This window comes from Nycticebus coucang, chromosome 3, assembly GCF_027406575.1.
Source record: "Nycticebus coucang isolate mNycCou1 chromosome 3, mNycCou1.pri, whole genome shotgun sequence".
NCBI lineage: Eukaryota > Metazoa > Chordata > Mammalia > Primates > Lorisidae > Nycticebus > Nycticebus coucang.
Window position 1 is genome coordinate 72,105,802 of NC_069782.1, and position 27,464 is coordinate 72,133,265.

Consider the following 27,464-nt stretch of genomic DNA (forward strand, 5'->3'; position numbering starts at 1 on the left):
GCCACAGACTCCCACAGAGGAGCAATTAGAGGTGGGATGCACCCTATTTACAGCTAGCAACACCGAGGCTGAGAAACACAGCCTACAGTCGCCCAGATGGGTTGGTGCAGGGAGGCTCTCAGGACCCATTCATATCCGTGTGGCCTATTCATGTGTTGTGGCCGCGGTTGTTCACAGGCCTTGTGACTGTGGAGCTGGGTTGGGCGTGGTTCATTGAAAACCCGTGCCAAATGGAGTTCTCAGGAGGCTTCGATGGGATGCCCCCAGGTTGACCTCGGTAGGGTTTGCGTGGGCTCTTTTCACAGCAGTCGGAAGCTATGGCATAGCCTTGCCTAAGCACGTGTCTCTGTGCAGCTGTGTGCCAACCACCTGTGCAATGGGGGCGTTTAGTTGTTCTGTGACAGCCATTGCTTGAGCTGTGTGTGTGGTTGTGCTTGTGTCGCTGGCCGAGCTGGGTGTGTGGCGGTTTCCACTCGGGCCAGGCCTGAGTGGTTCTGTGGCATGACACACTCAGATACTTTATGGGACTTGTGTATGGGTGTGCTGTGTCTGAGTCGCTGCGACTAAGAATGTGGCTGTGTTCCTGGGTGTACAGCAATTTGGGTCGCTAGTCTTCTAGTGTACGTATGTGTAACTGTGATCAGCGGTGTGTCCCAGGTTGCCGTCCGCGTTCGAGGCCTGCGTTTGTATAGCCTCAACCCCCACCCCTACCCCTCCACCTCCGCGGCGAGCACTGCGCGTGCGCGTCGGGCCCGCGGTCCCGGCAGCGGGACCCACCCGCTCGCCTGCCATCGCCCCTTTAAGAGCAGCGCCCGCGGGCGGCGGCGAAGCAGCGGGCAGGGGCGCGCGCGGCGGGAGGAGGGGGCGCGCGCTTCCCGGAACAGCCCGCGCTGAGGAAGAGAGGAGAAAAATAAAACCCGCGGCCGGAACTGAAGCTGGAGCAGCCTCTGCCGTCGCCGTCTGGAGCTCCCCCGCGCGGACGATGCCCGCGGTGCCCTCCCGAGGCTCGGGGCAGTGAGGCCCAGGACGTGGGGTAGCTATGGCGACGGCGAGCTTGGTCCGCGGCGCCGCCTGACAGGTGTGGGCCTCGGCGACGGCGACGGCAGCGGCAGCGGCGCGGAGCAGCATGTACGCCAAGGGGGGCAAGGGCTCAGTGGTGCCCTCCGACAGCCAGGCCCGCGAGAAGTGAGTCGGCGGGCCGGGATCGCGGGGGCCGGGGTCGAGGCTCCGTGTGTGCGCTGCTTCCGTGGGCTTCGGCGCGGGTTGACACCACGCGGGCACGTGGGCGCGGGCGGCGGGCGTGCGAGACCCGAGAGTGCTCGAGGGGTCGCGAGATTTGCGGGGGCGCGCGAGACCCGTGGGCGCGATGTTTGCGGGGGTGTTGGAAAGTCAAGTTGGTGTGAAGGGCTAGCTTGGGTTTGAGAGGACAGTCATACAAGGGGGTACGGGAGACCCCAGGGGCGCGAGGTTTGAGGGGGTGCGCAAGACTCCAGGGTTGTAAGACACCCGAGCGGCTGTAGGGTCGCGAGATTTGCGGGGGCGCGCGAGACCCGAGGGCTCGAGGTTTGAGGAGAAGCGTAAGAGCTGAGTGGGACTCGAGGGTAGCCGAGACCTCAAGCGACGAGGCTTGGGTGAGCTAGGTAATCCACGCGGTCTTTAGAGGTTAGTGCAACCTGTGCGGAAGTTTCCGGAGCGGGCGAGACTGGGTGGGCACTCGGGGACCCGCGCCTCGGAAAAGGCTGGAGAGGAGAGAGGAGGGACGGACGGAGGGGCGCATCGCCACCTGTCTGCCCTAGCCTGGGCAGCTGCGTGGGGCCCCCAGGGAGGCTGCACAGTTCACAGCCCTGGGGGTAGGGGGACTAGTACTCTGGGCGTGGCCATGAGGTCTACTGTGTGCTTTCTCGGGCTGGTAGGAGTCAGGTTGTTAACTTAGACCGTGGTGCAGATGAAGAAGGAAGGGTCGTGGGGGCTGAGGTCTTGGGACGGGGAGGCAGCCAAGTGCCTGAAACTAGACTGCTGTTTGCTTGCTGGCGCTGTGGCTTTGGGCAGGGGAGAACCCCTTTCTTAGGCTCCCTTTCTTTTCCTGAGAAATGCAGGTATAGTAATAGTACCATTTGAAAGGTGCTTGGAGCCTTGACCGTCCCACAACGAGGGTAGCGATGGTTTTGCAGTATTGGTTTTTTTTTTTTTGTTTGTTTGTTTCTTTAGAGACAGTCTCACTCTGTCGCCCTGGGTAGAGTGCTGTGGCATCACAGCTCACAGCAACCTCCAGGTCTTGGGCTTAGGCGATTCTCCTGCCTCAGCCTCCCGAGTATGTGGGACTACAGGTGCCCATCACAATGCCCGGCTATTTTTTTGTTGTTGCAGTTTGGCCAGGGCCGGATTGGAACTCACCACCCTCAGTATATGGGACCCGCGCTCTACTCACTGAGCCATAGGTGCTGCCCAGTTTCTCAGTATTGTTAATGTGCCAGGGAGATGGCACCACTGGCTGATGGTCAACTTGCAGAATCCTGGAAGTTGAGCCAGTGGACCACTGAGCAGAGAGGTGACTGGGCTCCCATGATGACAGGCCTTCAGGCTAGGCCAGAATCAAGGACTTGATCATCTGGGTAGTAAAGAGGAGCCCTGAATGTTGGTTGACTCTGCCCCCTGACCTTCCTTTTCTGCCTGGACTGACATTAGGATTCCTCCTTCCCTTCACAAAGATGAGCATCCCTTCTCTGCCTAGCCTCTGGGTCATTTTGGAGAAGAGGCTCTTCTGGCCTCCCTTGCTTGTCTACACAGTTAGGAAGTTGGGTTCCAATTTCAAATACCTTTTAGTACAAAGACTTCTCAAAAACTGGTATCTGGTTTCTGCCTAGATTGGAAGCAGGGGGTGTCTGATATGGTCACTCCATTCCTGGCCTGTCTCCTCTGTCTCCAGTCAGCTGTTGAGTCTAAAGGTGGAAATTGCTCACTTGCTTAGCAGGCCTAGGCCCTGAAAAACCCCACTTTCTAGCAGAGAGGCAGGGATCCTGTTACACATCAGATCTTCAGATGTGCTATGAAGAAAGCAAGTGGGTGATAATTAAGGGTGAGGGGAATGTCAGAGGGCTCTGAGGTGGGACCAAGCAAAGGAGCTTAGATGAAGGGGTAGTCATGTGGCCACAAGGAGCACTGTGCACTGTGCTCCTTGCACTGTGGCAGGGCGGTGCCTGTGGCTCAGTGGGTAGGGTGCTGGCCCAATATACCCAGGGTGGCAGTTTTGAACCTGGCCCCAGCCAAAATGCAACAAAAAAAATCCGGGTGTTGTGGCAGGTGCCTATAGTTCCAGCTACTTGGGAGGCTGAGGCAAGAGAATCGCCTAAGCCCAGGAGTTGGAGGTTGTTGTGAGCTGTGACGCGATGGCACTCTACCGAGGGCAATAAAATAAGACTCTGTCTTTAAAAAAAAAAGTGCACTGTGGCTCCCATGTGGATTGGGGCTTATAAGGGGTCAGGAATAGAGGCCAGGAATAGCCAGGGGAGGCAGGCACAGTTTTCTGGGAGAGAACTGATGGCAGCTTGGACTAAGGGGATAGCCATGGAGATAAGAGAAGGAATAAAAGGTTTTAGCCCAGGGTGGTAGGGTTTGGAGTTGTTTTGTTGACCCTAGCAGACCTCCCAGGAGAGATGCTGATTGAACCTGGCCTCTGTACATGGTCAGGGCTAGAAGAGGGGGTTATCCTGGTCTCCCTTCCCCCACCAAACCCTCACCTCTAGGCTGCCCAGCAGAAGTGCTTGGAGGATGCTGGCCCCAGGACACAAGATCCTCAGAAACATCTTGACTTCTGGTGTGGAGGCTAAGGGTTCCATTTTTGGCCAGAGCTGTCCTGTGCCTTTCTGTCCATCATGAAGGGTCCCACATAGACACTGATTTGGAGATGGGGTTCTGCTAATGAAAGCTTAGAAAATACCAGATGGTCATTTTCCCCATTTTACTGAAAGGGGCACTTTGGCTCTAGGGAAGTAGGGACATGCCAAGAACTCCGTTTTGGGGTGCAGGAAAGCTCTCAGAGATGTGGGGGCTGCTGCTCTAGAGAGGTAGGCTGGTGGTATTGTTTTGTTTCCTCATGTGAAATGTGAATGAACTACCTGCCTTTCGGAATTCTCACGAGGACTGCATGAGAGGTCACAGGTAGAGCAACCAGCACAGCAGCCGCTCAGCGCTCAGGAAATATCAGGCGCTGGCGAGCCACTTCCTACCTCTGGGTCTTGGTTTCCTCCTCTGTGAAATGGGGTGAAGGGGTTACACTCATTCGATCCTTAACTCTCTAGCACTGTTCCCCCCCACCAATATTCTGAGCCTCTTGCCTTTTTTTTTCTTTATTGAGACAGAATCTTTCTTTGTCACCCTCTGTAGAGTGCCTTGGTGTCATAGCCCACAGAAACCTCAAACTCCTGGGCTCAAGTGACTCTCTTGCCTCAGCCTCCTGAGTAGCTGGGACTACAGGTGCCTGCCACAATGCCAGCTGTTTTGTTTTGTTATATTTAGCAGGCTCAGGCTGGGTTTGAACCCATCAGCCCCAGGGCATGTGGCTGGAGCCCTAATCACTGAGCTAGGGGGGCCAGGCCTGAGACTCTTGCCTTCTAAAAATAAGGCTGGCCCTTTTTTTCCTTCTCTTTCTGGCCCCAGTCTGAGCCCCCTCAGGCTCCTCTTGGAGTTTGTTGGCTTCTTTCTCTCAAGCTAGGTCTAGGCCTGCCTGCTTCAGAAAAGGACTGGGCACCTACCCTCCAGGGCTCACAGTGGAGGAAGGCTGGGGTCTGAGTAGGCCACATACAAGGAGGACATGTGTGTATATCCTTGAGCACTTAAATGCTTCAGAGTAGGTTTAGAGTAGTTCCATAGGCTTGGCGCCTGTAGTTCAGTGGTTAGGGCACTGGCCACATACACCAGGGATGCTAAACAACAATGACAACTGCAACAAAGAAAATAGCTGGGCGTTCTGGCAGGCACCTGTGGTTCCAGCTACTTGGGAGGCTGAGGGAAGAGAATTGCTTAAGCCCAAGCATTTAGGTTGCTGTGAGCTGTGATGCGACAGCACTCTACTGAAGGCACCATAATAAGACTGTCTCAAAAAAAAAAAAAAATAGAACAGTTCCATAAATGACAACCATGGTCGGTGTCCCTGGGCATCATATGTTTTTCTTCCAGGCTTGGTTTTGAGCTGGGCACACAGATTCAGGTGGTTTAGCCCAGGAAGTAAGAGGTTCTTGAGGTGCCAACCCCAAGAAGAGTCCTTGAGTTTGAGGAGGGAACCGGAGCCACAGAGGATGGCCAGAGAAGTTAGAGTGGGATTCAGTATTGGGGGTTCTCACTCTGGTCACTGGGGGCAATGGCAACAACACTGGTGAGGGGGGGGCAAATGTGGAGGGTTTGCCACCCTGGCAAGAAATTGCTGGAGGCCAGGCTTCTAGGGTCGGCAGAGGGGAGGGGGCGCTGTGTGAGTTGGAGGGTTTCTGTGGGGCAGCAATGAGGCCTGGTGATGGATGAGACAGTAAGCCAAGGCCATGAGCAGAGGGCATCCTCAGCACCCAGCAGCATGTGCGTCCCAGAGGAATGTTGGGCAGGGAGAACCTGTTATGGTTATTCTTGATAATTACAGTGGTAGTTACGGCACCAACACCACATGTCTCTGCTTTCCTGCACTGGCTAGTGTATGCTTCATGTCACCTGTTCCTTCTGGAAGGAGGCTGTGTGCTGCTCCAGAGCCTCCCCATGTTCCTTTCCAGCCACCTCCCCTCTGTGAGGGAAGGGCCCTTGGGTCCCCAAAATCCCTGACCAAACAACCAGCTTTTAAAAATTTTCACCAAAAACAAAAACAACCCACAGTTCTTCCCTGAGACTCAGTCATGTTAAAAGTGAAAGTACTGGCTCAGCGCCTATAGCTCAAGCTGCTAAGGCCCCAGCCACATACACCAGTACTGGCGGGTTCAAATCCAGCCTGGGCCTGCCAAACAACAATGACAACTACAAAAAATAGCTGGGCGTTGTGGTGGGTACCTGTAGTCCTAGCTACTTGGGAGGCTGAGGCAAGAGAATTGCTTAAGCTCAGGAGTTGGAGGTTCTATGAGCTGTGATGCCACAGCACTCTACCCAGGGTGACAGCTTGAGTCTCTGTCTCAAAAAAAAAAAAAAGTAAAAGTACCAACTTGTAAGGGGAATCAGCAAAACTGAAAACCTTCTTTGGCTTCCCATCACTCTTAGGACAAATTCCAGAATCCTTAACACAGACATAATTAGCACTGGCCTCTAATAACAACTAGCTAATCAGTTCCGTTAATCCCTCCAGCATCCGGAGAGGGGTCCAGGTGTTGGTCTCTTCATTCATGGGGAAGACTGGGGACCAGGAACCCTCAGGCTCTATTCTAAGTGCACAGCATGTCAGATGGTGATAACTAGGCTGATGGGGAAATGGAGTAGGGTGGGGGCTTAGATAGGTAACACTGAGGCTGTACTGGGTCTCTGAGGGCAAATGCCACAGGCAGGGAGGGAACAGCATGTGCAAAGACCCTGGGGTGGAAGGGCAGCCAGTGGGGGAGGGTATGAAGATTTGAGCAAGGGTGTAGACTATAGAGGTCAGGGAGGATGAAACTCCTGGAGGGGCCCTGCTGTAGTAGTCCAGGTGAGAGGTGAAGGTGACTGGACTAGGTGTTTGGTGGGGGTAGGGAGAGAGGTCCAAATCAGGAGAGAAATCTCCTTAAGTTCTTTTTTTTTCTTTTTTTTTTTTAATTCAGTAAGTGCAGTGATGTTAGGGAACAGCTTGGTGTATCCTCATGAAGGTGCATACTCTTGAGTGCCACCAGAGGCTCCTTGCGATGGGGTGTATGTGTAAAGGCTGAGCTGATGGAATCTAGTCAAGGTGAGAGGACAGGAGTCTGGGCTGTGGCTTGATGGTCAACAGTGACGAGAAGAACTGGGAGGGTGGGGGCATGCTAAGGCTAGGCGTATAGATGTCAGGTTGACGGTGGACCCCAACTTCACTTGAGGGGAGGCTAAACCAAAGCCCCCTATGGGTAGCTGCTGTATAAAGATATCATCAAAGCAGAAGAGATTATGGAGGTTAAAGGTGAGAGGGATGAGGACTGCAGGTGGGGGTTCTAGAGGATGAGTCCAGGTCAGATGCTGCTGGGGACAGTCCAGGTTAAGGAGAGACAGAAAAGAATATTGTAGGGTAGCGCCTGTGGCTCAGTGAGTAGGGCACCGGCCCCATATACCAAGGGTGGCGGGTTCAAACCCAGCCCCGGCCAAACTGCAACAACAACAACAGAGATAGCCGGGTACTGTGGCAGGCGCCTGTAGTCCCAGCTATTCAGGAGGCTGAGGCAAGAGAATCACCTAAACCCAGGAGTTGGAGATTGCTGTGAGCTGTGATGCCATAGCACTCTACCGAGGGTGATAAAGTGAGACTCTGTCTCTAAAAAAAAAAAAAGAAAGAAAGAAAGAAAAGGATATTGTAGAGTTCTTGGGGAACCACCTTCTTTAGTAGTCTCACCTGGTATTCAGGAGCGTTGTCTGCCTCTGAAGGGATAGCCACATGGCAGCCGTAGCACAACAGAACCTTGAACCTTCATGCTCTCACCCTCTCTCCTGGGTACCTGCCTGGGTTCCCCAGGCTCTGTCTTATTCTCTGTCTTCGGGTATCTCACTTCCCCCAGCTTTCAGCATTCACTGCTCTGACCTCAAAGTTGCCAGGCAACTAGCTGGCCTCTCTCAGCCTCTCTCCTGGCGTCTGGAGGGTGAGGGGGCCAGCCCCTGGGGTCTGCTCCCTTGAACCTGCCCTTGCTGGCCTTTTGTGTTCATTATCCATTGATGAACATGAATCCTGTTGGATGCTAGTTGCTGGTAAAGTCTCAGGAAGCCCCTAGAAAGGGAAGGGAGTCAGATAGGTGAGTTGGACAGGTGGGCCTGGGGGCTGAGGGACCAAGAAAATGGGTGGAGGAGGGGCAAATAATGCATCTTGAAAGGGGTAGGAAGTCAGAATTGGGGGACCCTGGGTTAGGGGATGCTCCTGACAGCAAGACGAACCCCAAGGCTGGGGTTTTTTTTTGGGTGGGGGAGCAGGGGACCGGCACTAGGAGCTGTGTGTCCTACTCCCTCTGTCCTGTCACTGCGTCTTGGATACTTGTTAGCTCCAGGCCCTTGTACTAGGCCAGATGCCTGCCTTGACCCCTCATGCTGCCCCCCTTGCCTTTATGGGGCCTCACCCCCTGCCATCCTGCCAAGTGACTCACTTTCTCAGCCATGTGGACTCCAGGACAGGGGCTGGTTATATGCACTGCACAGAGGGGCACTCTGGAGTGTTGGAGGAAGGAAGGATGGGGCATTAGGGGCAGGAGAGCTGGGGAGGGGGGGGGCTCTGGGATATGAGGCTTCAGGCCTAAGAAGCCGGGCTGGGAGGGAGCAGAGCATGAATCAAACGAAGGTTATTTTAGGATGCAGCCATCAGCCGGGGAATCAGCCAGGAAAGGGTAGTACAGCAGGGCTGGCTAGGGATACTGACAGCTGAGGCGGAGGAGGCGTGTGGAAGGGCCTGCCTCCTCCAGGGGGTTCACCCTCAGGCCTGCCCTTGGGGAGCCCTCAGTCTGGGATCCAGAACCACCCTCCACCCCCACAGGCTGGCTGGGCAGTAAGAGGACCCTGGGAGGACTGAGAGGGTGTAGCTCAGATCCAGGGAGGTGGGAGGAGCTGCTGCTTGGGGAATAGGTGATGCTGGGGGTGGGAACCTTGTCTGCTACCTGGTATGGCAGGTAGACTGGAGGAGGGTGGATGGCTCAATCTTCCCATGTGGCCAGGCCTATTCTCTTGGGGTGGGTAATTGCTGAGGAAGCAACTCCAGGGGTCCCTGGCAGGCTTGGGGATTCAACAGAGCATGGTGGGAATTTGGGCACAGAGGTGCTACGGCAATTATGTGGCACTGCTGGCCCAACCTCCCCAAACCCATTCCCCAGATTCTTCCCAGGAGTCATTGCATTGTTGGGGGGAGTTTGCCAGAAAAATTGTTGGCCACCACTGGTGGATGGGCACCAATACCAAGGAAGAGGATGGGAAACAGGGACACCCACAGAGTGAGTGGTCATAGAAGGGGAGGGGCCCCTTCCCTTCTTCCTTGGCAGGCAGTGGTCTCTGGGCATACTGGGACTCCCCACCTGGTACTGTCAGGAGTGACACCCATGAATGGGCAGAAGACTTTCCCAGGGCTCAGGCCACTCCAGGGTGTCAGCACTGGAAGGATGGGGCCAGGACTTGGTGCCCAAGGGAGTGTTGAATGGAGCAGAATTTGGCTTGCAGTTGGGTGTTGAGGATACCTTGGGAGGGGTCTATAGGCAGGGTATTAATAGATGAGTAGGAGTTGTCCAGGCTGAGCAACCGGTAGGGAATCTATATCCTCCACCTGCATGTCTGAGAGCCAGGGGAGGGCTTCAGGGCTGGCCCTGGGCCCCTGGAGAGCCTGAGCTGGCCCGGCCTCCTTGTGACCTACAGGTTGGCACTGTATGTGTATGAGTACCTGCTGCATGTTGGTGCCCAGAAGTCAGCTCAGACCTTTCTGTCCGAGGTAAACCGCCCCTGCCTCTCTTCAGCCCCCTCCACCCTATTCCCACTGGGTTCCTAGATGGTGTGGTTGGAGTTGCCCCTCTGCTGGCCCTGGGAACTGAGCGGTGGGATGGGGTCAGGGCCTGTGGGCTGGTGTCCAGCCATCTGTTTCCCTATCCATGGATCTGCTGCTGCACATGCCTGGGACCCTCCACTCACCAGGCTCACTCCCTGCCCCGTGTTCTTGGGCACTGCTAGGTGGTGAGGAGGGTCAGGCAGCAGTTCGCTCACATCCTTCCCTCTCCCTGCAGATCCGATGGGAGAAGAACATCACGCTGGGGGAGCCCCCTGGGTTCCTGCACTCCTGGTGGTGGTGCGTGTGGGGCTGCTTTGGTGGTGTGGAGGGGGGCTAGGCAAGGGTGGGGCACGGAGCAACCTTCGTTCCCTTGCTACCCACAGCGTGTTCTGGGATCTGTACTGTGCAGCTCCTGACCGCAGAGAGGCATGTGAGCACTCCAGTGAGGCCAAGGCCTTCCAGGACTACGTGAGTCCCCCACTCCTGTGGCCCAGGATGGGGGGGAGCTGCACAGCCTGAGGGTGGCTGGGGTGGGCAGGTGGGCAGGGCTGTAGGGTGCCACTTGGGATCTTGGCCATTTCTGGGGATACATACACCTTCCCCTTGGTCCAGGCTCACACCTCTCTCCCCAGGATCCCCTCCGGGCAGTGGAGGAGGGTACCACCTCTTCCTCCCCTCCCTCTCAAGTACAGTGGAGGAAGCTCCCCACCTACCCCAGCCTTTCTGGGCCTTCTAATGGCATCAGCACTGGGGTACTTGTTAACCCTTGCTTGTGATGGGGTGCTTACTCTACTTCTCTGTTTCCATTTGGGTTGAAAGGGGGTTAGAGGCCTGTCAGGAGAGAAGGCTGGGGAGAGGCAGGTAACATGAGGGGGTGGCATGTTGTCATGAGTAGCAGGTGGCAGCCCTTCCCTTCATCCCTTGCATTTGGCTACTTATCCCCTCAGAGTTGGCTCCTGCAGGGCAGGAGGCCCTTAGAGAGAAGTGCCAGCTTAGCTGTCCCCTGTGAGGCCAGTCCTTCCCACCCTCCCCTTCACTGGAACAGAGGCCTCCTGTATGCTGTATGTGTGTGCGTGGCAGTGGAGACACCATGCTGATTTCTCCCTGTATCTGATGTCCCACTGCCCCTGGCGGACCCCTTGCCCTAATCCCAACAGAGCTGTGTGCCCACTGTAGATGACTCTTTTGTTCCTCCAGAGCCACCTCCCTGTGCCTCCATGGTGTCCCCTGCATTCTGTTCCCCCTCTTCACTCCAGTGCAGCCTAGGTCTAGCAGCTTCTTTGACTCCCCATCCCACCTTCCTCTCCTGGGCAGGGAGGTCAGAGCAGGGCTCCCGGCCATGAACATGAACATGTCTCCTTGCCCATGTTGAGTCGGTTAACCATGGCAGTGCAGGGCATCAGGAGACTGAATGGGACACCGCAGGAGGTGGCTGCCCAGGCCCCAGGGTGACTGTCCCATGGCATGACACTCATCTTTCGTGCTGGGCTGCTGCTGTTGTTCTAACTAGGGAGGGAGTTCCCTGTCCCTGGCTCCTACATAGTGGAGGCCTCTTGCTACAGCATGGCCATCCAAATGGGAGTTCTGTCTGCTGGTTCCTGGGCTTCATTAACCACCTTGGCATCTCCAGGAAATAGAGGAGCCCAGCCTATGCGTATGGCAACATGAGGGGCCTGTGCCTCTGTGGAGGTTAGGGGTCCAACCCAGGCCACTGGCCAGGGAGAGGACTGGCTCTGGATTAAGTCCTCAGGGCCTAGAGTTGGGGAGCCATGAGGAGCTAAGGTGGGGTTGCACCTTCCCCTCTCTTGTTTGGAGCATAGTGCCCAGCCAACTCCTCTTCTTCACCTCCCCAGGAAATGTTCAGGTGCCTGCTGTGTCCTGAAAAGGGAGGGGGGCTCCCTTCCCTGCTTTCTGCAGAGTGGACAGACCTAGGTGCCCCCTTCTCCAGCCAGAGGCAGCCTGTGAGCCCAGCTGCTCCAGGCCATTGTGTTTGTGGCAGAGCCCAGAGGGGACCTAGCAGTTTGGAACAGAGAATATGGCACAGGAATGGGGCCCAGGGGCTTGTGGCTTTACGGGAATGGGGCCCAGGGATGTGTGGCTTTCAAATGATTGGTTCTGGGTCTTGTGAGTGCTGAGTGTGCTCAGTTGTGGTGGGTTGGGGAGGTTCCTCCCTGTATCCCTGTTGAGGCTGACCCTTAAGTAAGGGTAGGAAGGGGGCCAAGCCTAGAGTTCTGCAGGTAGCAGGAGGGTATCCCCAAGGGACCTGTCGCAGCCAAAGGTCCCCTTTCTCTACTCCCGGAGGCAGGAAACACTGTGACTGCAGTTTTGTGAACTCCAGAGCCCAGGGGACAGCCCATCTCTTTCCTCCTGGGTTTCAGGGCTTGGCTGGGGAGGGGATGATGGAGACACACTACAGTCACAGAGCAGCAGACAAGTCCTCCCCACTCTTTATGCTGAAATGTGGCCCTCTGCCCTAGTAGATGGGGCATTCCTTCCCACACCCCTATTCCTTCTCCCCACTGCCTTACCCATGGGCCCCAGAAGCAGACAGGTTTGGGCCTTAGAACCAGCACAAGTGGCCTATCAGCCTGCTCCTGCACTGGGCTGCCCCCAGAGACACTGCCCTTGGCATACATGGGAATCTCCCTCTCTAGCACCCAGTCTTCTCCCCTACTCTTATCTGAGGGGAGGTTGAGGGCCTGAGTACTCCACCCCAGATCCTGTTCTTCCTCTCCTTCTCTCCTAGAGGAAGGGGAAGGGTGGGGTGGGATGGAGGTCTGCCCAGGAGACTTAAAGAGGAGTCTTCTGGGAGGTTCATCTTAGAACTCTTGATAAATTTTTTTCCTTTGTTTATTGGGGTGTCTTGGGTAAAACTGGGAGCCCAGCTAAGCTGTCCTGCCAGCCTGGAGGACATGGGCCCAGTTGGGATGGGCCTGGAGTGGGGGCCTCCTACAAGAGCTGGCTGAAACAGGTGCTTGGCATCCTGGGCCCTTCAGACCCACAGGGCCCTCAGGCTGGATGCTTCTCATGACTGGGACTCCAACCTGGCATGGTCAGAGGCCTGTCAGGGTGACTTAACTGGGATGGGGGTAGGAATAGGGGCAGCTGCTCTTCCTCTACTTGTGTACCTTTCCTCCATTCACCATACATGGGTAGAGGGTCCAGTGGCCTGGGTTCAAGTCCTACCTTGATCACCTGACAGCTCCTTTTCTCATGGGACTGGCCCCTGCAGAGAGAAGGGGTGAGACCCCAAGAAGGAAGTATCCTCACCAGGTCCTCTGGGTCTCCCCCTACTACAGAGTGCTGTGGCCACGCCCAGCCCCGTGATGGGGAGCATGGCCCCCAACGACGCCATGGCTGCAGGCCCCATGGCAGCTGGCTTCTTCCAGGTACAGCTAAGGCTGAGACCCCTTGTTCTCCAGTCCTGGGTGAACATAGGGCTAAGGGTGGGGGGCCCCACATGGGGAGAGGTCCTGCAGCCTGTAGGCTGGAGTTGGATGGGGGGTTGTCCACTTGGACCTTGGCAAGGCCAGCCAGGAAGAGGCCCAAGTACAAGGATGGAGTGCTTGAAGATGCAATGGCCACCAGTGGTTCTAGTGACCACTCAGACCCTTCTTGCAGGCTCCTTGTCCCATCAAATGGCCCACCCTCCCCTTCCATGGCCAGGCTCAGCAGGGCTTCTGATGGCTTTACTGTCCCCAACCCACCTGGTTCTATCCTCCTAGGGACCCCCTGGCTCCCAGCTGCCCCCCCACAACCCCAACACCCCCATGATGGGGCCTCATGGCCAGGTAAGGACCCGTGGCACCCCCCTTAACACACATGACCCCAATTGCCTCTCCCCCTTCTTTCCCTTCTGCTGGCTAGTTTGCTCGCTTGTTTTGGAGAAGGGGTTGATCCAGGATGGGGATCCAGGCATAGAAGGAATGGGGTAACTTTGGGGTACTAGAAGGTGGGGGGAGGTGCTGATCCCCCCCACCTCTTCCAGCCCTTCATGTCACCGCGGTTCCCAGGGGGCCCCCGGCCCACCCTGAGGATGCCGAGTCAGGTGAGAGAGGGATGGGGGGGGGGATACGTTGGGCCAGAGTGGGAGCACTCCATACTCAGTGCCACCATGCCCCCTCTGCAGCCTCCTGTGGGCCTCCCCGGCTCCCAGCCTCTCATCTCCGGTGCCGTGGACTCCTCCCCACGTGGTCAGGGTGAGTAGGGAAGTTCCATTTGCTGTCTCCCCACCCTGCTAAGTTGGAAGCTAAGTTCAGTGTCCTGTCCTTGCCTCCCCATTGTGTTTATGTTGGGGAACAGTCCAGGTCTGAGCCCTTTTCTGGCTCTACCCTAGGACATCCAAGCATGGGTGGCCCAATGCAGAGGGTTACACCTCCCCGGGGCATGGCCAGCGTTGGGCCCCAGGTAAGAGTTGGGCCCAGGTGGGGGATGGCTTGAGGGAATGTCCCCCCTTCCCTCCTCACAGCCCATTTGCCTTCACAGAGCTATGGAGGTGGCATGCGGCCCCCTCCCAACTCCCTTGCCGGTCCAGGCCTGCCTGCCATGAACATGTAAGGCCCTCAAGGACCCCAGGAATGTGTCCATCACTGCTAAGGCCAGCACCCAGTTTCATGGGCTGGATCTGCTAGGACAGTCCTGAATATTGTTTCACTGTCACTGTTGGGTGGGGAAACTGAAGCCTAGAGTAGCAATTAGTCTCATGGCCAAAAGGCTATCCGGTAAGGACTGAACCCTGGAGCCCAAGGTGATGTCTCAGGCACCATCTGCTGCACTAAGGGGTTGTGTACTGTGTGATCTAAATCCAGGGTCCAACCATCCACCATCTCTTCCAGGGGTGCAGGAGTGCGTGGTCCATGGGCCAGCCCCAGTGGCAACTCAGTGAGTCTCCGGGTGGGTGAGTGGGGGTGTGGGGGAGGCAGAGTGGGCAGCAGCGCTGTGTGGCTGACTGCTTACAGCTGTCCCTGTTCCCAGATCCCCTACTCCTGTTCATCACCCGGCAGCTACACGGTGAGTTGGGGTGTGCCTGGGAGACCAGCATGTAGGGGGGCTGTGAGATGGCAGGTGAGGTGCCTTTCTCATTGTATTTGTCTCTCTTCTTGTGCAGGGACCCTCAGGAGGTGGGCCCCCTGGAACACCCATTATGCCTAGCCCTGGAGGTATAGCCTGTGAGAGGTGGTGGGAGATGGGAGCTGTGTTTGGGGGAAGCCTCTCACGCCCTGCGTCTTCCCCCAGACTCCACCAACTCCAGCGAGAACATGTACACCATCATGAACCCCCCAATCGGGCCGGGCACCGGCAGGGCTAACGTGAGTGGGGGCTGTGGGGGTACTTCCCAAGGCAGTGACCTCGCTTGGGAGCTGACGGCCAGAGTCCCACGCTGCCTCTGTGTCCTCAGTTCCCGCTCGGCCAAGGCTCAGAGGGCCCCATGGCCGCTATGAGTGCAACGGAGCCTCACCACGTGAATGGATCCCTGGGTGAGTGGACGTCCCGGGTCCCCGCCCCTCCGAGCCTGCGCCGCTGGCCTCGTGCGCCCCCTGGTGCCCTTCTACCAGAGTGCAGTGTAGGCGCCCGGGTGGTTCTCCGGCCGGTAGGGCGCGGTCAGTGACTGGCTGCGTCGACTACAGGACCCAGCAACTAAACTACGGGAACGCACTGATACCCCGCCCCCGCGGCCCCTCTACTGGGACTCCCTACGGGGCCCCCACTAGCTGGCTTGGGGAGGGGAGTGCAGCGGGGGCAGTTCAGAAGGGTGACTTGGCCCGGGCTCCCGGGATACGGGGTCGCTGACGTTGGACGAAGGAGGCTTCTCGAGGAGGTGGTGTGTGAAAGGGCGGGCACTGACGTTGGACGAAGGAGGCTTCTCGAGGAGGTGGTGTGTGAAAGGGCGGGCACAGGTGCGAGTGAGCCGGGTGGCCGTCGTCTGTCGGTCTGAGCCTGTCGTCTGTCGGTCTGCAGGCTCAGGAGACGTGGACGGGTTGCCGAAGGTGAGGGGGCTGCATTCCTGCTGGAGGCGGGGCCTTGAAAGGGTCGAGGGTGGGGTGAGGATGGATGGGGCGGGGCCTGTCCCTCGGGGTGGGAAGTCTTGTGCTGATCCCGGCCGCCCCCAGAGCTCCCCCGGCGCCGTGGCCGGCCTGAGCAACGCCCCGGGCACCCCGCGGGATGACGGCGAGATGGCGGCCACCGGGACCTTCCTGCACCCATTCCCGGGCGAAAGCGTAAGCGACTGCGTCGACTCCCCCCCCGCGGCGGCGTCGGGCCGGAGGGGCCTGGCGGGCAGGCCTCGGCGGGGCGGCCGGGGGGCCAGAGCAAGACCGTGACCGCGGCGGGCCAGGTGGGGGGGCGGCCGCAGCATCCTAACCCCTCCCCTGAACCCACCTCCCCCACTCCCGCCCGTACCTCACTGTCCTGCTCCTATCTTCCCCTACCCCAGGACCCACGCCCCAGCTCAGCCTCCTCATACATCGGCCCAACCTCATCTGTACCTTCCATATGTCCACCCAGGACCCGGCCCTGCCCTGTCCCCCATTTCCCCCCGGGGGCGGGTCCCAGCCTGTTCCGGAGCTAAGCCAGTTCCTTGCGCGCTGCCCTTTCTCTGCAGTACTCGCCAGGGATGACCATGAGCGTGTGATGGGCCTCTGGCCCCCTGCCCGCCTAGGCTCTTCCGAGTGCCCTGAGCAGGGGTGAGGCTCTGAGGTGTGACCTCGGGCATATGGACTCATGGCCTACCAAGGCTTGCCTGACTGGGAGGCCCCACTTGAAAGACTTTCTCTTTTATAAAAAACAAGAAAACGAAAGGACTTCAGAGACGTTCTTTTCTGTATAGGCCTTTTCCTGCCATTTGTATTGTCCAGAGGGTAGGGGCTCCTTGGGGGCCTCCCTTCCCAAGAGGGCAGTGGGGGTGGACCCCCATTAATAAATGTAACTTGGTTTTGTTTTTGGTAGCTAGTCTCAGATTCCCTCACTTTGGTTTACAGCCACTACTCCACCTAAGGTCTTGCTCCTCCCCCCCACTGAGCAACCTTCCTACCTTGGCAGCCTGGGAAGCTCCAGGATCTGTGAGGTCCGGGAGATTTGGAGTAAAAGCCATGAAAAACAGGGTGGGGCTGAAACCTGGTCTGGAGACCCTTAGAGCTGGGGATGGTAGAGAAAGGTGCAGATGGGTCACAGACATCAAGAACCCACAGATGGAAATCTGGCAAATGGTGGCACCAGCTTTATTGTCTTTGGGGGGCCTGGAAGGCCTGGGTCCTGAGGTGCAAAGGGAAAAAAGGCCTGGGAAGCTGAATGACCACAGCCTCAGGTGGTGGGTGTCTGGGGTTCCTGCACCTGTGAGTGCCCATTTGCGTCACCCGTGCAGCCGTTGGGGGCAGTGAGTGCTGGTCCTTTCTTGTGTGGCTCAGGGTAGCTGGCAGCTGCAGGCACAATTTGATTGAGGCCTGGAGCTGGGCGCTCCATCTTGTACTCCAGCAGCATGTGGTTCTGCGGTGGGAGTCCCACACAGGCCCTGGGGAGAGAGTGGGTGCTCAGCAGAGCCAGGTCCCCAGCCTGGGGGTTCCGCAGCCTTCAGCTCCCCAGGCCCCGGGCACAGCCCTGCGAAACTGGGGCACACCTGAGGATGTTCTCAATGCAGCTGCGCTGGCGAAAGAGTGCATTAACCACTGGGCTGCCTGGTGGCACGAGGGGTGCCTTGAAGAGGAAACTGAGCAGTGACAGCACCGAGTGGAAGCTCTGCGGCTCTGGATCTTCGTCGGTGTAGAAGGTCACCCGCTGGCACAGCTCAGTGAGCAGCACCAGGTCCAGCATGATAGGCGTGGCCAGCAGAGAGTCCTGAGGGGGTGGGCAGGTCAGAAGGCAGGGCAGGGAGGGAGCAGGTGGCCATCCCTCCCACAGCCACCCTGCACACCGCACCTCGCATGTGTTGTGCAGTACCAGTGTGTTGGTTCCGCCTAGCATCAGCTCTGATGTATATTCATCCAGTGCACGCTTGCTGTCGCCCACATAGGGCACGTACTTGATGACCACCTGGGATGCGGCACAAGGTCGCACAGGTCCCCACCAACCCCCTGTCAGATACCCCCTACCCATACCCGCCCCCCACGCACGCAATGATCAGGCTCCTCTCCAGGCGCATAAAGCACTGGGTTACTCTGCACCATATCGTCCACCACGTTGCTCTTGGACACCTCCTTAGAACGGAACTGCGGCGGTGCTGACAGGTTCTGCCCATCATTGTTACCCAGGTGGTTGTAACTCACGATGGACATGGTCTGAGAATACAAATGACACCTCAGCGGCTTCAGGTCCTGTGGCATACAAACCAGGTGCTGGGGGTCCAGGTCCTCTCTCTTCAATACCAGGCCACACACCTTGAGGCCAGAGCTGATGAGGAAGTCCACAAGCACGGACTTGACCTTGGTCTGGCCTGACTTGAAGTCATCTCCACCAACGAAGACATGGCGCTGCCGGGCGAGCTCTAGTGCGCCAGGCACCAGTGTGTTCTGTGGAGACCCATTAAGGAAGGCACAACCTTCAAGGATGCTGGCCACAGCGAAGAGAGTAGATGGTGACACCTCCAGGCCGAGCTGTGGGCACAGCCAGTCAGCAGAGAGGGGTCTTTGGGGCTGGCCCTGACCCCACTCTACCATGGTGTGATCCTACCTGGATGGTGCGCAGCAGGTTCTCAGCTGTGTCGTTGAGACCTGTAACTACTTCGCAAAAGCGCTCCGTGTTCGCCGTCCATAGGACGATGACCTTGTCCAGCCCCGCACTAGACCGGAAGTCTCGGATGTCCCTGCGGATCTGCTCCAGCTAGGGGTGGGTTATGGGAGGTTGTACAGGCCCCTAACCCGCCACCGGTCCTACAGAGGCCTGGGCCACTCAGATCCTCGAATGCAAAGTGGGGCCTGGACTCATGGGATGGGGCAAATTTGGGGAATGGGCAGAGGAAAATAGATGACGGGGACAAGGAATGCAGGATGGGGCACCACCTGCTGTGCGCGTGTGCCCGGGATGAGGTTGTCCGCACGCGCGCTCTGGTTGGCGGCGATAAACTCTGGGATGTAGATGGAGGGCCGCGGACGCAGGCCTTTCATGTGTGGCCACAGTTGTTCCTGCAGCCCCCAATCCAACACCTTCGCGCGCCGCATGGCCTCAGCCAGGTTCAGCGAGGAGATGTCCCAGCCTGGGAAAGAAACCAGCACGCTTGGCTCCGCCCGGATCAGGGACCCCACCAGACCCCATCTCCGATGCCGCCCCACCCACCCCAGGGCTACGCCCACCGTCGAACACGAGGTCGTTGGGTGCCACCATGGGCAGCAGTGCGTTGAAAGGCACGAATGCTTCTTGGCCCTCAGCATCCAGGCCCAAGCTCACGGTGCCTGCCTGAGTCAGCGAGCCGTAGTAGTTGGCCTCCTGTGAGGCGACAGACACAAAGGAGAGGGGGGGCAAAGACTCTACCAGGGTCCTGCCCCTGCCCCTGCCCCTGCCCCTGAAGCTCCGCCCTGTTGTTGGGCTCTTAAAGTTCCGGGCTCTCAGCTAGGGCGGAAACTTCCCCGCCCCTCTGCGAGGCGGTGGGCACATTAGGCTCCGCCCCCGTGAGATGGACGCGGAGCATCCCCTACCTTGTGGAAACCCCTCCTCGGTGCCGGCCCTTGCAGGCCCCACCCAGCGCTGGCCTACCGCCCCCCCCGCCTCTTGGAGCCCCGCCGCCCCCACCTTGAGGCCGGTGCGCGTGGGCCAGGACAGGCGCAGTCGGTTGGCCAGCACAGCTGCAGTGAGTGTGGAACCGTTGTTCCCGCCCCAGCCGACAAGCATGACCCCAAGCCGAGGCACCTGCCGGGCGGTCCGGAAGGTGAAGCGCGTGGACGTAGGGTGCACCTGGAGACAAGTAGTGCAGTAAGCCTGAGAATCCCTTTTCTCTTCTTGGCAAGGCACGGGTTGTAGATGTTGGGGAATCAGCAAATTCCCGGACTCCCCGGAACCCCTAATCCCTACGTCTCCCTGGTCCTTCGCCCACCTTGAGGACACCGCCCTCGCGGCTGACACGCGTCGTCCGGTACTCGTACTTCGCCTCGATGGCCTCAGGGCTATAGACTACGTCCGGGCTCTCGACCAAGAACTGGGCGGCGGCCTCCATCGCAGCGGGCTAGGGGTCCCAAGAATAACAGGGAGTCAGCAGGCTCACTAAGCGGCCAGTTGAAGCCGGCCTGAATCTCCGGGGAACCCGTACTCCGCCTGGGAACGCACTCACCGGCACAGATTCAGCTCGGGTAGAGGTGGCGGACAGCGCGGGCTCTCCTGCGCGCGGCCTCCGGAGAAAAGCTCTGCAGCCACGCCCCCGCCACGCCCCCACCCGCCTGCGCCGCAGGGGAGGGGCGCGAAATCTAGGGGTTTGGGCCCCGACTTTCCGGAGCCACCTTGGCAATTGTGTCTACGTCTAGCTGAAGCAGCTGGCACTGGTGCAGTGCACTGGTTCACTTCGCACCGCAAACCCCTGGGGCGTACTTTCGTTTATTCCCATTTTACTAAAGAGAATGAGGTTGCAAATGATCGATGGGCCCCAGCCAAGAGGTCGGGTGGAGCTGGGCAGGATGGGGGCGTCTCAAGTCCGAGACACTGCAGGGGAAACTAAGGGACAGAATCAGGGAGGGCTCTAACCTCAAAGCCAGAATCTCCTCCCACCCAGGCTGCCACCCACCCTTTCATGAACAGTAGTCCAGCTAGGTATTCCCATCCCGGAATCCCCAGGCCCTCTCCCCATCTCTAGGAGGGCGAAGTCACTGCGTAAAGAGAACTCGCAGGGATGGGGCCTATGGGGCCTTTTTCCCCACCTGTAGCAAGAGGGCTCGGTGGGGATGGGTTGAGAGGGAGGGTGGTTGGCTGGGAGGGGGAGGGGCCTGGCGGGGCTGGGAAGGAATGAGGAATGAGGCCGACACAGCACGGCGCCCCTTCATGCTGCGATAAGGGATAAGGGAGCGTGGGAACTTAGCTGAGGGCGGGGGCAGCTCCCCCAGGAACTTTCCAAAACAAGCGGCTGGAGGCCGGAAAGTTTCCACCACTGCAGCCCAAAAGGTGGAGAGCTGGGAACGTTTGCTGGAGACAGGGCCTCAGGGCCTGACCTTGGGCGGGGGTGGGGGTGGGGGAGCGCCAAGATTCTGGCTCTGAGCTCACCCTGAAGGGGCCTCAGTCTGAGGGAGTTGGAATTGAACTGAGGCACATCCCTCAGCCCCCTTGCTGGAGAAAACTCAGGCAAGGGGCTCTGCTTGGCAGGCTTCTCAGATGCAGTGGCTGCTGTAAAGGGTTTTGAGATAAGAGTTCACTAAAGGAAGCCAGGTGGGAAGCAGTTTGGGAAATGGGGCAGACCCTCAGGGCTGAGGACAGGGAGGTCTTTCTTCCTGGTTCCAGTTGGAAATTTGAGTTCAATCACCAGTGGCCAGTGATTTAATCAATCATGTCTATGTAAAGAGACACAAGATTGTCAAAGTGTGGCCTCTGACATGCCTGGAAGGTGTAAGAAGCAAGGTCTCTCTGATCTGTGTTCCTTCCTGTCTCTCAACACTCTTTCTCCCTGAAGGGAGTCATAGAAACCAGAATTCCTCTTCCCTAAGGCAGGTCACAAACTGGAACCTTCTCCCTTGAAGACCCTCATTCCAGAACAGCTCTGTCCCATACCCTGGAGGAAGGAATGCTACTCAGAGAAGCCAAGAAGTCTGAACAGACAGGCCTTGCTTGGTTCCTACCCCGACTCCCAGTCTGTCACCATTAGTTCAATCACATTTCTACACATTCTTCATTGAACCTGAGTATAAAAATAGTTTTCTCTGGATCCTTTCTGAAGGGTTCTGTATCAGTTGCAAAAAAAATTGGATTAAATAAATTTGTTAGGCTTTTCTCTCGTTAATCTGTTTTTTAGAAGTATCTGCGGTGACCCTTATGATGGGGGAGGAAAAAGATACCACATATCTCCCATCTAAAAAGACCTCCATAACTCTGGGAGGCCAAGGCGGGTGGATTGCTTGAGCTCATGAGTTCGAGACCAGCCTAAGCAAAAGTGAGACCCCCCATCTCTACTAAAAAATAGAAAAACTGAGGCAAGAGGATGGCTTGAACCCAAGAATTGGAGGTTGCTATGAGCTATGATGCCATGGCATTCCACCAAGGGCAACAGCTTGAGACTATGTTAAAAAAAAAAAAAAATCCTGAACAAAGGCAATGGCCCCAGCTACCCAGTTACTTGGGAGGTTGAGGTGGGAGGGTCACTTGATCTCAGAAGTTTGTCCCTGTCTCTAAAAAAAAAAAAATGTTTTAACCCTAAACAATGGGGTTTAAGTGTAGACAGGGAAGTGCTGGAAGGGTGACACCCCTGGAGAGGACAGGGAAGCCCCATCCGTATATGTCACCCTATGTATCTCCTCCAAAGGGCTGTTAGCATTTTCCTGAGCTAGCAAATTGTCAAGCTGAGATGGGGGCTGTGTGGGACCCCCAATTTGTAGCCTGCTACTGGTCAGAAGTACAGGTAGCAGGAATTTTGACTGCCATGGCTGTGGGGGCAGGCCTGTGGAACTGAGCCCCTTAACTTGTGGAGTCTGATGCTATCTATGGGAACTGAACTGTTGGACACCCAATGGGTATCAGAAGATCAGAGAATCCGAGAGTTACCATGCCTTGAGGCAACGCGTGACACAGAAAAATGTGTGCAGATAAGGGGGGAAAGGCACCAAGACACAGCCCTGAGGAGCCTCTGTGCTGACAGGGCAGCCTCTAGGGAGTGTCAGCAGAAGGCTGGGAGATGGCATAGGCTGGCTGCTTCCACTCCCAGCACTTGGCACTGTGAGTCACTGCAGGGGCCTCCAGCTGGCAAGGCAGAAGGAAAGGCAGGGGAGGCAGATGGGACCAGTCAGGGACTGGTGCACTGCCTGGGCTGAGTGCTAAGACCAGACACCCCCATACCCCACCAGACTCTGGGCTACTGGAAGGCAGCAACAGGGCTCAGTCACCACTGTGTCCCAGAGCCCAGGTGGAGCTTGGCACACAGAAGGGGCTATAGGAATAGGGTGCTGGTGGTAAGAGAGCATCTGTCCTTAGTGGGGACACTGTCCTGCAAATGGCAATAACAGGTAGGCAGCCTTTAGCCTGTCTTGTCAAGGTGCCCAGGGCATGCGGGTGGGGAAGCCCTTCTGGGTCCCAGGGGACTAGCTGTGGCCTCAGTGGGCTGTTGGCCAGCAGGCTGCCAGCCAGTGTGCTTAAGACTGGCAGCCCAGGGTCAGGGGAGGTGGCTGGGGAGGACAGCAAGGCTGGAAGAGGGGAGTGTCAACTGTGAGCTATGAGGACTGATCCCCTGGAAGGTGTTATCCCCTGGAAGAACGGCATGGCCAGGCCATGCGGTAGGGCAGGGCACACACTGCCACGCTGGCCTGCCTGACTTCTCCTCCCACACCCCTCAGATTCCTGGCCTACCCCAGAACTCAGGCCAAGGCCAAGGTCCAGCAGGAAGGCCAGGACGGACCCACAGCTGCTGACCCCGGGAACCCTTCCCTCCCAGGTTTATTGTCTTTCCTTATTAAATAGGTGCCCAGTAGCACTCTGGTGAGCTCAGAGTTCAAGACCAGCCTGAGTAAGAGTGAGGCCCCGTCTCCAAAAATAGCTGGGCACTGTGGTAGGCACCTATTGTTCTGGCTAGGGAGGCTAAGGCAAGAGGCTCACTTGAGCCCCAAAATATGACGTTGCTGTGAGCTATGATGCCAGAGCACTCTACGCAGGGTGACAAAATGAGACCCTGTCTCAAAAAAAAAAAAAGGGTGCCCACCCCATCCTCAACTTTGGAGGGCAGGACCATCACTCTGTGTCCTCTGTGCCTCCTGCTCCTTACCTGGAACTCAAGATGGTAATTTTTGCTAAAGCTTAGCATCCCTGTCCCCAAGGGTGGTACAGGGATGCCCCTTCCCCAGTGTGATGGTCTGGGAGGAACAGACAATAAAGCATTGCTAGTACCCAATGCTGTTTTCATCAGAGAATAAAGAGTTATAGCTTGTTCCCCCCAAATAATCACCCCACTTGGGTTCACTCCTATGGGCCTTGCTGCTGCAGGAGGCCAAGGGATTTCTCCTGCTGGACTCACACACCCCATTACTCCCAAGTCTCTTCCTACTTGCATTACAGCTAGTATGTATGGCTTCCTGGCCCTGGACTATGCGGTCTTCCACTTTAGTTCTCATTCCTGTGCAATGGCTCTGGTGTGCTGTGAAGGACTTCTCTGCCAGGTCCAAACTTGAGCCCCAATACACTCCCTCTTCACCACCATGACAGGTCTGTGTCAAGTCATGGCCCACCCCCAACCACAGGACCAGTGGCTCCTCCAGGCCACCACAGAAACCCGGCTGTGACACACACACGCCAGCCAGGCAGCCTGGGCTGCTGGATTCAGTTCAGTGAAATTTATTGTAGGTTGAATAAAATCAGCATTCACCAGTTTAGTGTACAAAAAGGACACTAGATCTTTTAAGAAAATATTAGGAAACTGAAGAAGGGATGCCTTTCAATTGTAACATTTTGGCAAAAGTGAAAAGCTCTTGTAAACACCAACTCCATGGCTCAAAATAGTTTTTCTCCACAGTACAACATTAAAGAAAAAAAAAAAAAAACCAGTATCAATAAGTTAGACAATATTTAATCAGCTACAACTTTTGTCCACCAACCCCCAAAGCACAAAACTTTCCTTAGCTTCATAATTCCTTAAAAGGAAAACAAATGAACAAACACAAACAACAACAAAAAGGCAAATTCAACTTGAGAGTCCCTTGAACACGTTCCCAGGGCAGGGGGGCAGTTGGCCCTCTGGACTGGGCCCTTCTTAAATAATCCTATCACCCTGCATCTGCATGTCTGGGCTGTGGACAGTCTACACAACATGACTGTGCAGAGCTGCTCAGCCCTTTTCTCCACCTCGTTTCAAATGAAAAACAAAACAACAGCTATTGTAACAGGAAGGATCAGTTTCCTTGGAGCTCTGGGAACTTAGGGTCCCAAAGGAAAGAGACTTTGGGGTGGGGTGGGATGCACTCCAGGCACCTCTATGGGGCACCAGCTCTTTGGAAACCAATACGGGCACCCCTGCAGTTTAAAAAAATAGACACATCTAGGCTTGTGCACTTCCGCTCTCCCTGCCTTATTGCTGGCAGCAGTGACCCCCACAAGGGATCCCAAGGCTCTGGGTCACAGCCACCCACCACCACATCCCCAAGTCATGGCTTCATTCGGCTCTAAATGGGAACACACACCTCAGACCCCACCATACCCTGGTGAGTTGCCACACACACACACACACACACACACACGCACAAGCACTTACACACACATGCCCCCTGCTGCTTTGGGGGACATGAGGACACTAGGCACAGCAACAAAGCAGCAACTGGGGTGTCCACAGAGCCTGTGCTCTCCTACCCTAAGAATGGGCAGACCCATCCTTCTGGTTCCCTCTGCTCTGGCCATGGGCCCCAGAACCTCCCTAACCCCTACAGCCCCCCACCCCCAACCCCTCCCTGAGTGCAAACATTGGTGGTGGCTCTGCTAAAACAACCCTGGGACCCACAAGTGGATAGAGGGATGGCGACAGGCCATGTGGCCTCCACAATGGGAGACGGGGAAGCAGCAGCAAAGGGGGAAACCGAGGACATTGTAAAGTAAAATCTGCTGCTGTAGCACACAGCTTGGAACATAGAGACACAGAGGCCCTGATGGCTGGGGGCCTGAAATAGCAGGGCAGGCCTGGGCCCACAGCTCTCTGCCCCACCTGGGTTCCCACCAGCTACCCAAGGGCACCACTGGAGTTCTTACAACAGCCACCCCCAGGCTACCTTTTTGCTTGACAAGAGCAGACTCCTCAGAGAGTAGGGGAGGGCCTGAAAATGTGGCCAGAGCCCAGCACAGCCTCCTACCCCCTTTCCCCAAGCTCCCGGACATGTGGTACCTCTGATGGCCTCTGTAATACTGCAGAAAGGACACTAGGCAGTGTCTAGACCCTGGGCATCCAAGGGGAGGGAGGCACAGGTTTAGAAAAAAAAGATTTTGCTTTCTCTTTTGTACAAAAATAGACTCAAGTCTCATTAGCAATAGCTAAAAGTGGCTGTCTTTGTATAAAAACTAGAAAAGGCCAGCCTCAGAGTCTTTCTGGCCTCAGAATCTTTCTGCAAGACAGGAAGCTGAAGCCCCTCAAGGAGGAGGTGGTCTGCCCAGGAGCCCATCTGGGGCTGCTCAGGAGGTGCAGGAAAGGCCACAAGTGGGCTTGAAGCTACCCACCTGGCCTGGAAGTCTGCAGGGATTCCCCTGAAAGCCAGCAGTGCTGGCTCAGATGAGCGTGTATTACTCATGTTTATTTTTTTAAATAAATCCTCTTTCTCCCTTCTTTTGCCCCCCCCCCCCGCCCCTAGGTCCCTGCCATCCTGACTGCCAGGAAGGGCGAGGATGGGTAGGCAGTTAGGGCCAGGACTGCAGCTGCCGTTGGTCATACTCGGCGATGAGCCGCTTGATGTGGGCCAGCTTGCTGTGCAGGTACTCACAACGGTGCTTCTCCTGGCTGTAGTTGGTGTTGGTCTGTGAGAGAACCACGGGCCCAATGTCAGTGCCTTCATACCACACAGCCACTTCCCTCAGACCAGAACTCTCCATGCTGGGCTCAATGCACAAGGTTTTGGTGCAAGGCCAAGTGGGGTCCCCTGCACTTGTGGTTGGGACATGACTCGGGAGCTAGAGACCCAAAGGTTCCTCTCTCATACCTTGGAGGGAGCCAGCAAGAGCATGGGGGCTAACACCAGCAGCTAGGGAGAGAGAAGCCTAGTAAGGCCCTGCCCAAGCTCACCAGATAGGCTGAGTTACTCCCTGTAAAAGTGGGACTAGGAAGCAGCTCTAAGGCCCAGCCAGGGCCCATCACTCACCTCACCTAGGCTCTCTTTGAACCAGCTGCTTCTGACACCCCTTCCCACTCACCCTGCTGCAATGCAATGGAGACTCACCTTTTTGATTTTTCGATATTCCTGCAAAATTTGCCCACGAGTAGTCTGGAGGAAAAACAAGAGAGAAAACAAGTAATGCCTCTGCTTGTAAGAAACCCAAGTTGAATGGCAGATGTTCTGCACAGGCTGGCAGAGGTAGAGGTGGGGCAAGGCAGCCTCTGGCACAGGAGCACCCTGAGCAGCACTCCAGCAGCACTCCATAGTCACAGGGCTCCAGGCAGTGGGTGGGGCAGGAGAAAAAGTTGCAGGCCAGAGAGAGGCTTTGGGAGCAGGGACCTGGGGATTGGGCTGTTGGAGCCTGGGAAGGCTGCATGTGCAGGTGGGGTGCTGCCTTCCCCTGTCCTAGCTGGGCCTGGCTGCTGCACAGGGAGCACAGGGGGAATCTTAGACGCTCATTTCCATGCCTCAAAATTGTCCAGGGTCCCTTTAATCATGAGGTTTCCTTTGGAAAGCAAAGAGGCCTCCCCAGGTGAGAGACCCGGGGATGAATCAGGGCCCAGCCCTATAGCCAGGTCATCAGCTCTAGAAGGTGGCATCCAGGGCTGGTGGCTGAAGATGAAGACTCTCTCCTTACACAGGGCAGCTAAGGGAGCCCATGTCCCCAAGCCTGAGAACCAAGGGACTTCTGATACTGGGGACCACAGGGACTCTCCACACCCTACTACCTCCCTCTGTTGCAGCAGCACTGATGATCCGTGTGTTGTGGATGGGTCTCAGCTATGGGTGTTTCCCATGGTCTGGCCCACAACGTGGGTACAGTAAGCTCTGTGCCCTAGGTCACTTTCAAGGACTCCCATGGCAAAACCTCAAAGTCATCCAAA

The 27,464-nt window shown here is 56.7% G+C and overlaps 3 protein-coding genes across 14 annotated transcripts in view; 1 reads left to right on the forward strand and 2 right to left on the reverse strand.

Annotated features, from left to right (window-relative positions):
- Window positions 1-814: 814 nt before the first annotated feature.
- On the forward strand, window positions 815-24,370 carry SSBP4 (single stranded DNA binding protein 4). 10 transcript variants are annotated; one of them, XM_053582350.1, is made up of 18 exons: window positions 839-1,185; window positions 9,505-9,577; window positions 9,867-9,928; window positions 10,015-10,099; window positions 12,931-13,020; window positions 13,357-13,422; window positions 13,620-13,679; window positions 13,761-13,830; window positions 13,968-14,038; window positions 14,117-14,184; window positions 14,467-14,524; window positions 14,606-14,641; window positions 14,739-14,790; window positions 14,867-14,940; window positions 15,030-15,108; window positions 15,590-15,618; window positions 15,742-15,849; window positions 16,233-16,575. In XM_053582350.1, the coding sequence occupies exons 1-18, from the start codon at window positions 1,127-1,129 to the stop codon at window positions 16,260-16,262; spliced, it is 1,170 nt and encodes a 389-aa protein (XP_053438325.1). In that variant the 5' UTR covers window positions 839-1,126; the 3' UTR covers window positions 16,263-16,575. The 10 variants fall into 10 exon arrangements, with proteins under 10 accessions (XP_053438328.1, XP_053438325.1, XP_053438321.1 ...); XM_053582352.1 differs by having other exon boundaries at window positions 842-1,185; window positions 14,467-14,512; XM_053582353.1 differs by lacking the exon at window positions 13,357-13,422 and having other exon boundaries at window positions 815-1,185; window positions 14,467-14,512.
- On the reverse strand, window positions 16,826-21,234 carry ISYNA1 (inositol-3-phosphate synthase 1). 3 transcript variants are annotated; one of them, XM_053582334.1, is made up of 11 exons: window positions 19,884-21,234; window positions 19,650-19,778; window positions 19,349-19,510; window positions 18,913-19,045; window positions 18,622-18,815; window positions 18,293-18,442; window positions 18,001-18,216; window positions 17,737-17,901; window positions 17,543-17,656; window positions 17,244-17,461; window positions 16,826-17,138 (listed from the first exon to the last, which is right to left on the reverse strand). In XM_053582334.1, the coding sequence occupies exons 2-11, from the start codon at window positions 19,767-19,769 to the stop codon at window positions 16,931-16,933; spliced, it is 1,680 nt and encodes a 559-aa protein (XP_053438309.1). In that variant the 5' UTR covers window positions 19,770-19,778; window positions 19,884-21,234; the 3' UTR covers window positions 16,826-16,930. The 3 variants fall into 3 exon arrangements, with proteins under 3 accessions (XP_053438309.1, XP_053438307.1, XP_053438308.1); XM_053582332.1 differs by having other exon boundaries at window positions 17,737-18,216; XM_053582333.1 differs by having other exon boundaries at window positions 17,737-18,216; window positions 19,650-21,234.
- Window positions 24,371-25,971: 1,601 nt separating the features above from the next.
- Window positions 25,972-27,464, reverse strand: part of ELL (elongation factor for RNA polymerase II) — an 85,985-nt gene continuing 84,492 nt past the window's right edge. The window contains exons 11-12 of the mRNA XM_053582331.1: window positions 26,644-26,688; window positions 25,972-26,224 (exon numbers count right to left, since the gene is read on the reverse strand). Coding sequence (XP_053438306.1) covers window positions 26,108-26,224; window positions 26,644-26,688 — 162 coding nt within the window. The 3' untranslated portion in view covers window positions 25,972-26,107. The remainder of the gene's footprint in view (window positions 26,225-26,643; window positions 26,689-27,464) is intronic.

Excerpts from the sequence above, each read along its gene's own strand:
- SSBP4 (XM_053582344.1), top strand. The coding sequence starts at position 1,127 with ATGTACGCCAAGGGGGGCAAGGGCTCAGTGGTGCCCTCCGACAGCCAG. Across the intron at positions 14,525-14,605 it reads GCAACTCAGTGAGTCTCCGG|ATCCCCTACTCCTGTTCATC; the intron begins GTGGGTGAGTGG and ends CCCTGTTCCCAG. Across the intron at positions 14,642-14,738 it reads CATCACCCGGCAGCTACACG|GGACCCTCAGGAGGTGGGCC; the intron begins GTGAGTTGGGGT and ends CTTCTTGTGCAG.
- ISYNA1 (XM_053582332.1), bottom strand. The coding sequence starts at position 19,769 with ATGGAGGCCGCCGCCCAGTTCTTGGTCGAGAGCCCGGACGTAGTCTAT. Across the intron at positions 19,511-19,649 it reads GCGAGGGCGGTGTCCTCAAG|GTGCACCCTACGTCCACGCG; the intron begins GTGGGCGAAGGA and ends ACTTGTCTCCAG. Across the intron at positions 19,046-19,348 it reads CCACGCGCACCGGCCTCAAG|GAGGCCAACTACTACGGCTC; the intron begins GTGGGGGCGGCG and ends GTCGCCTCACAG.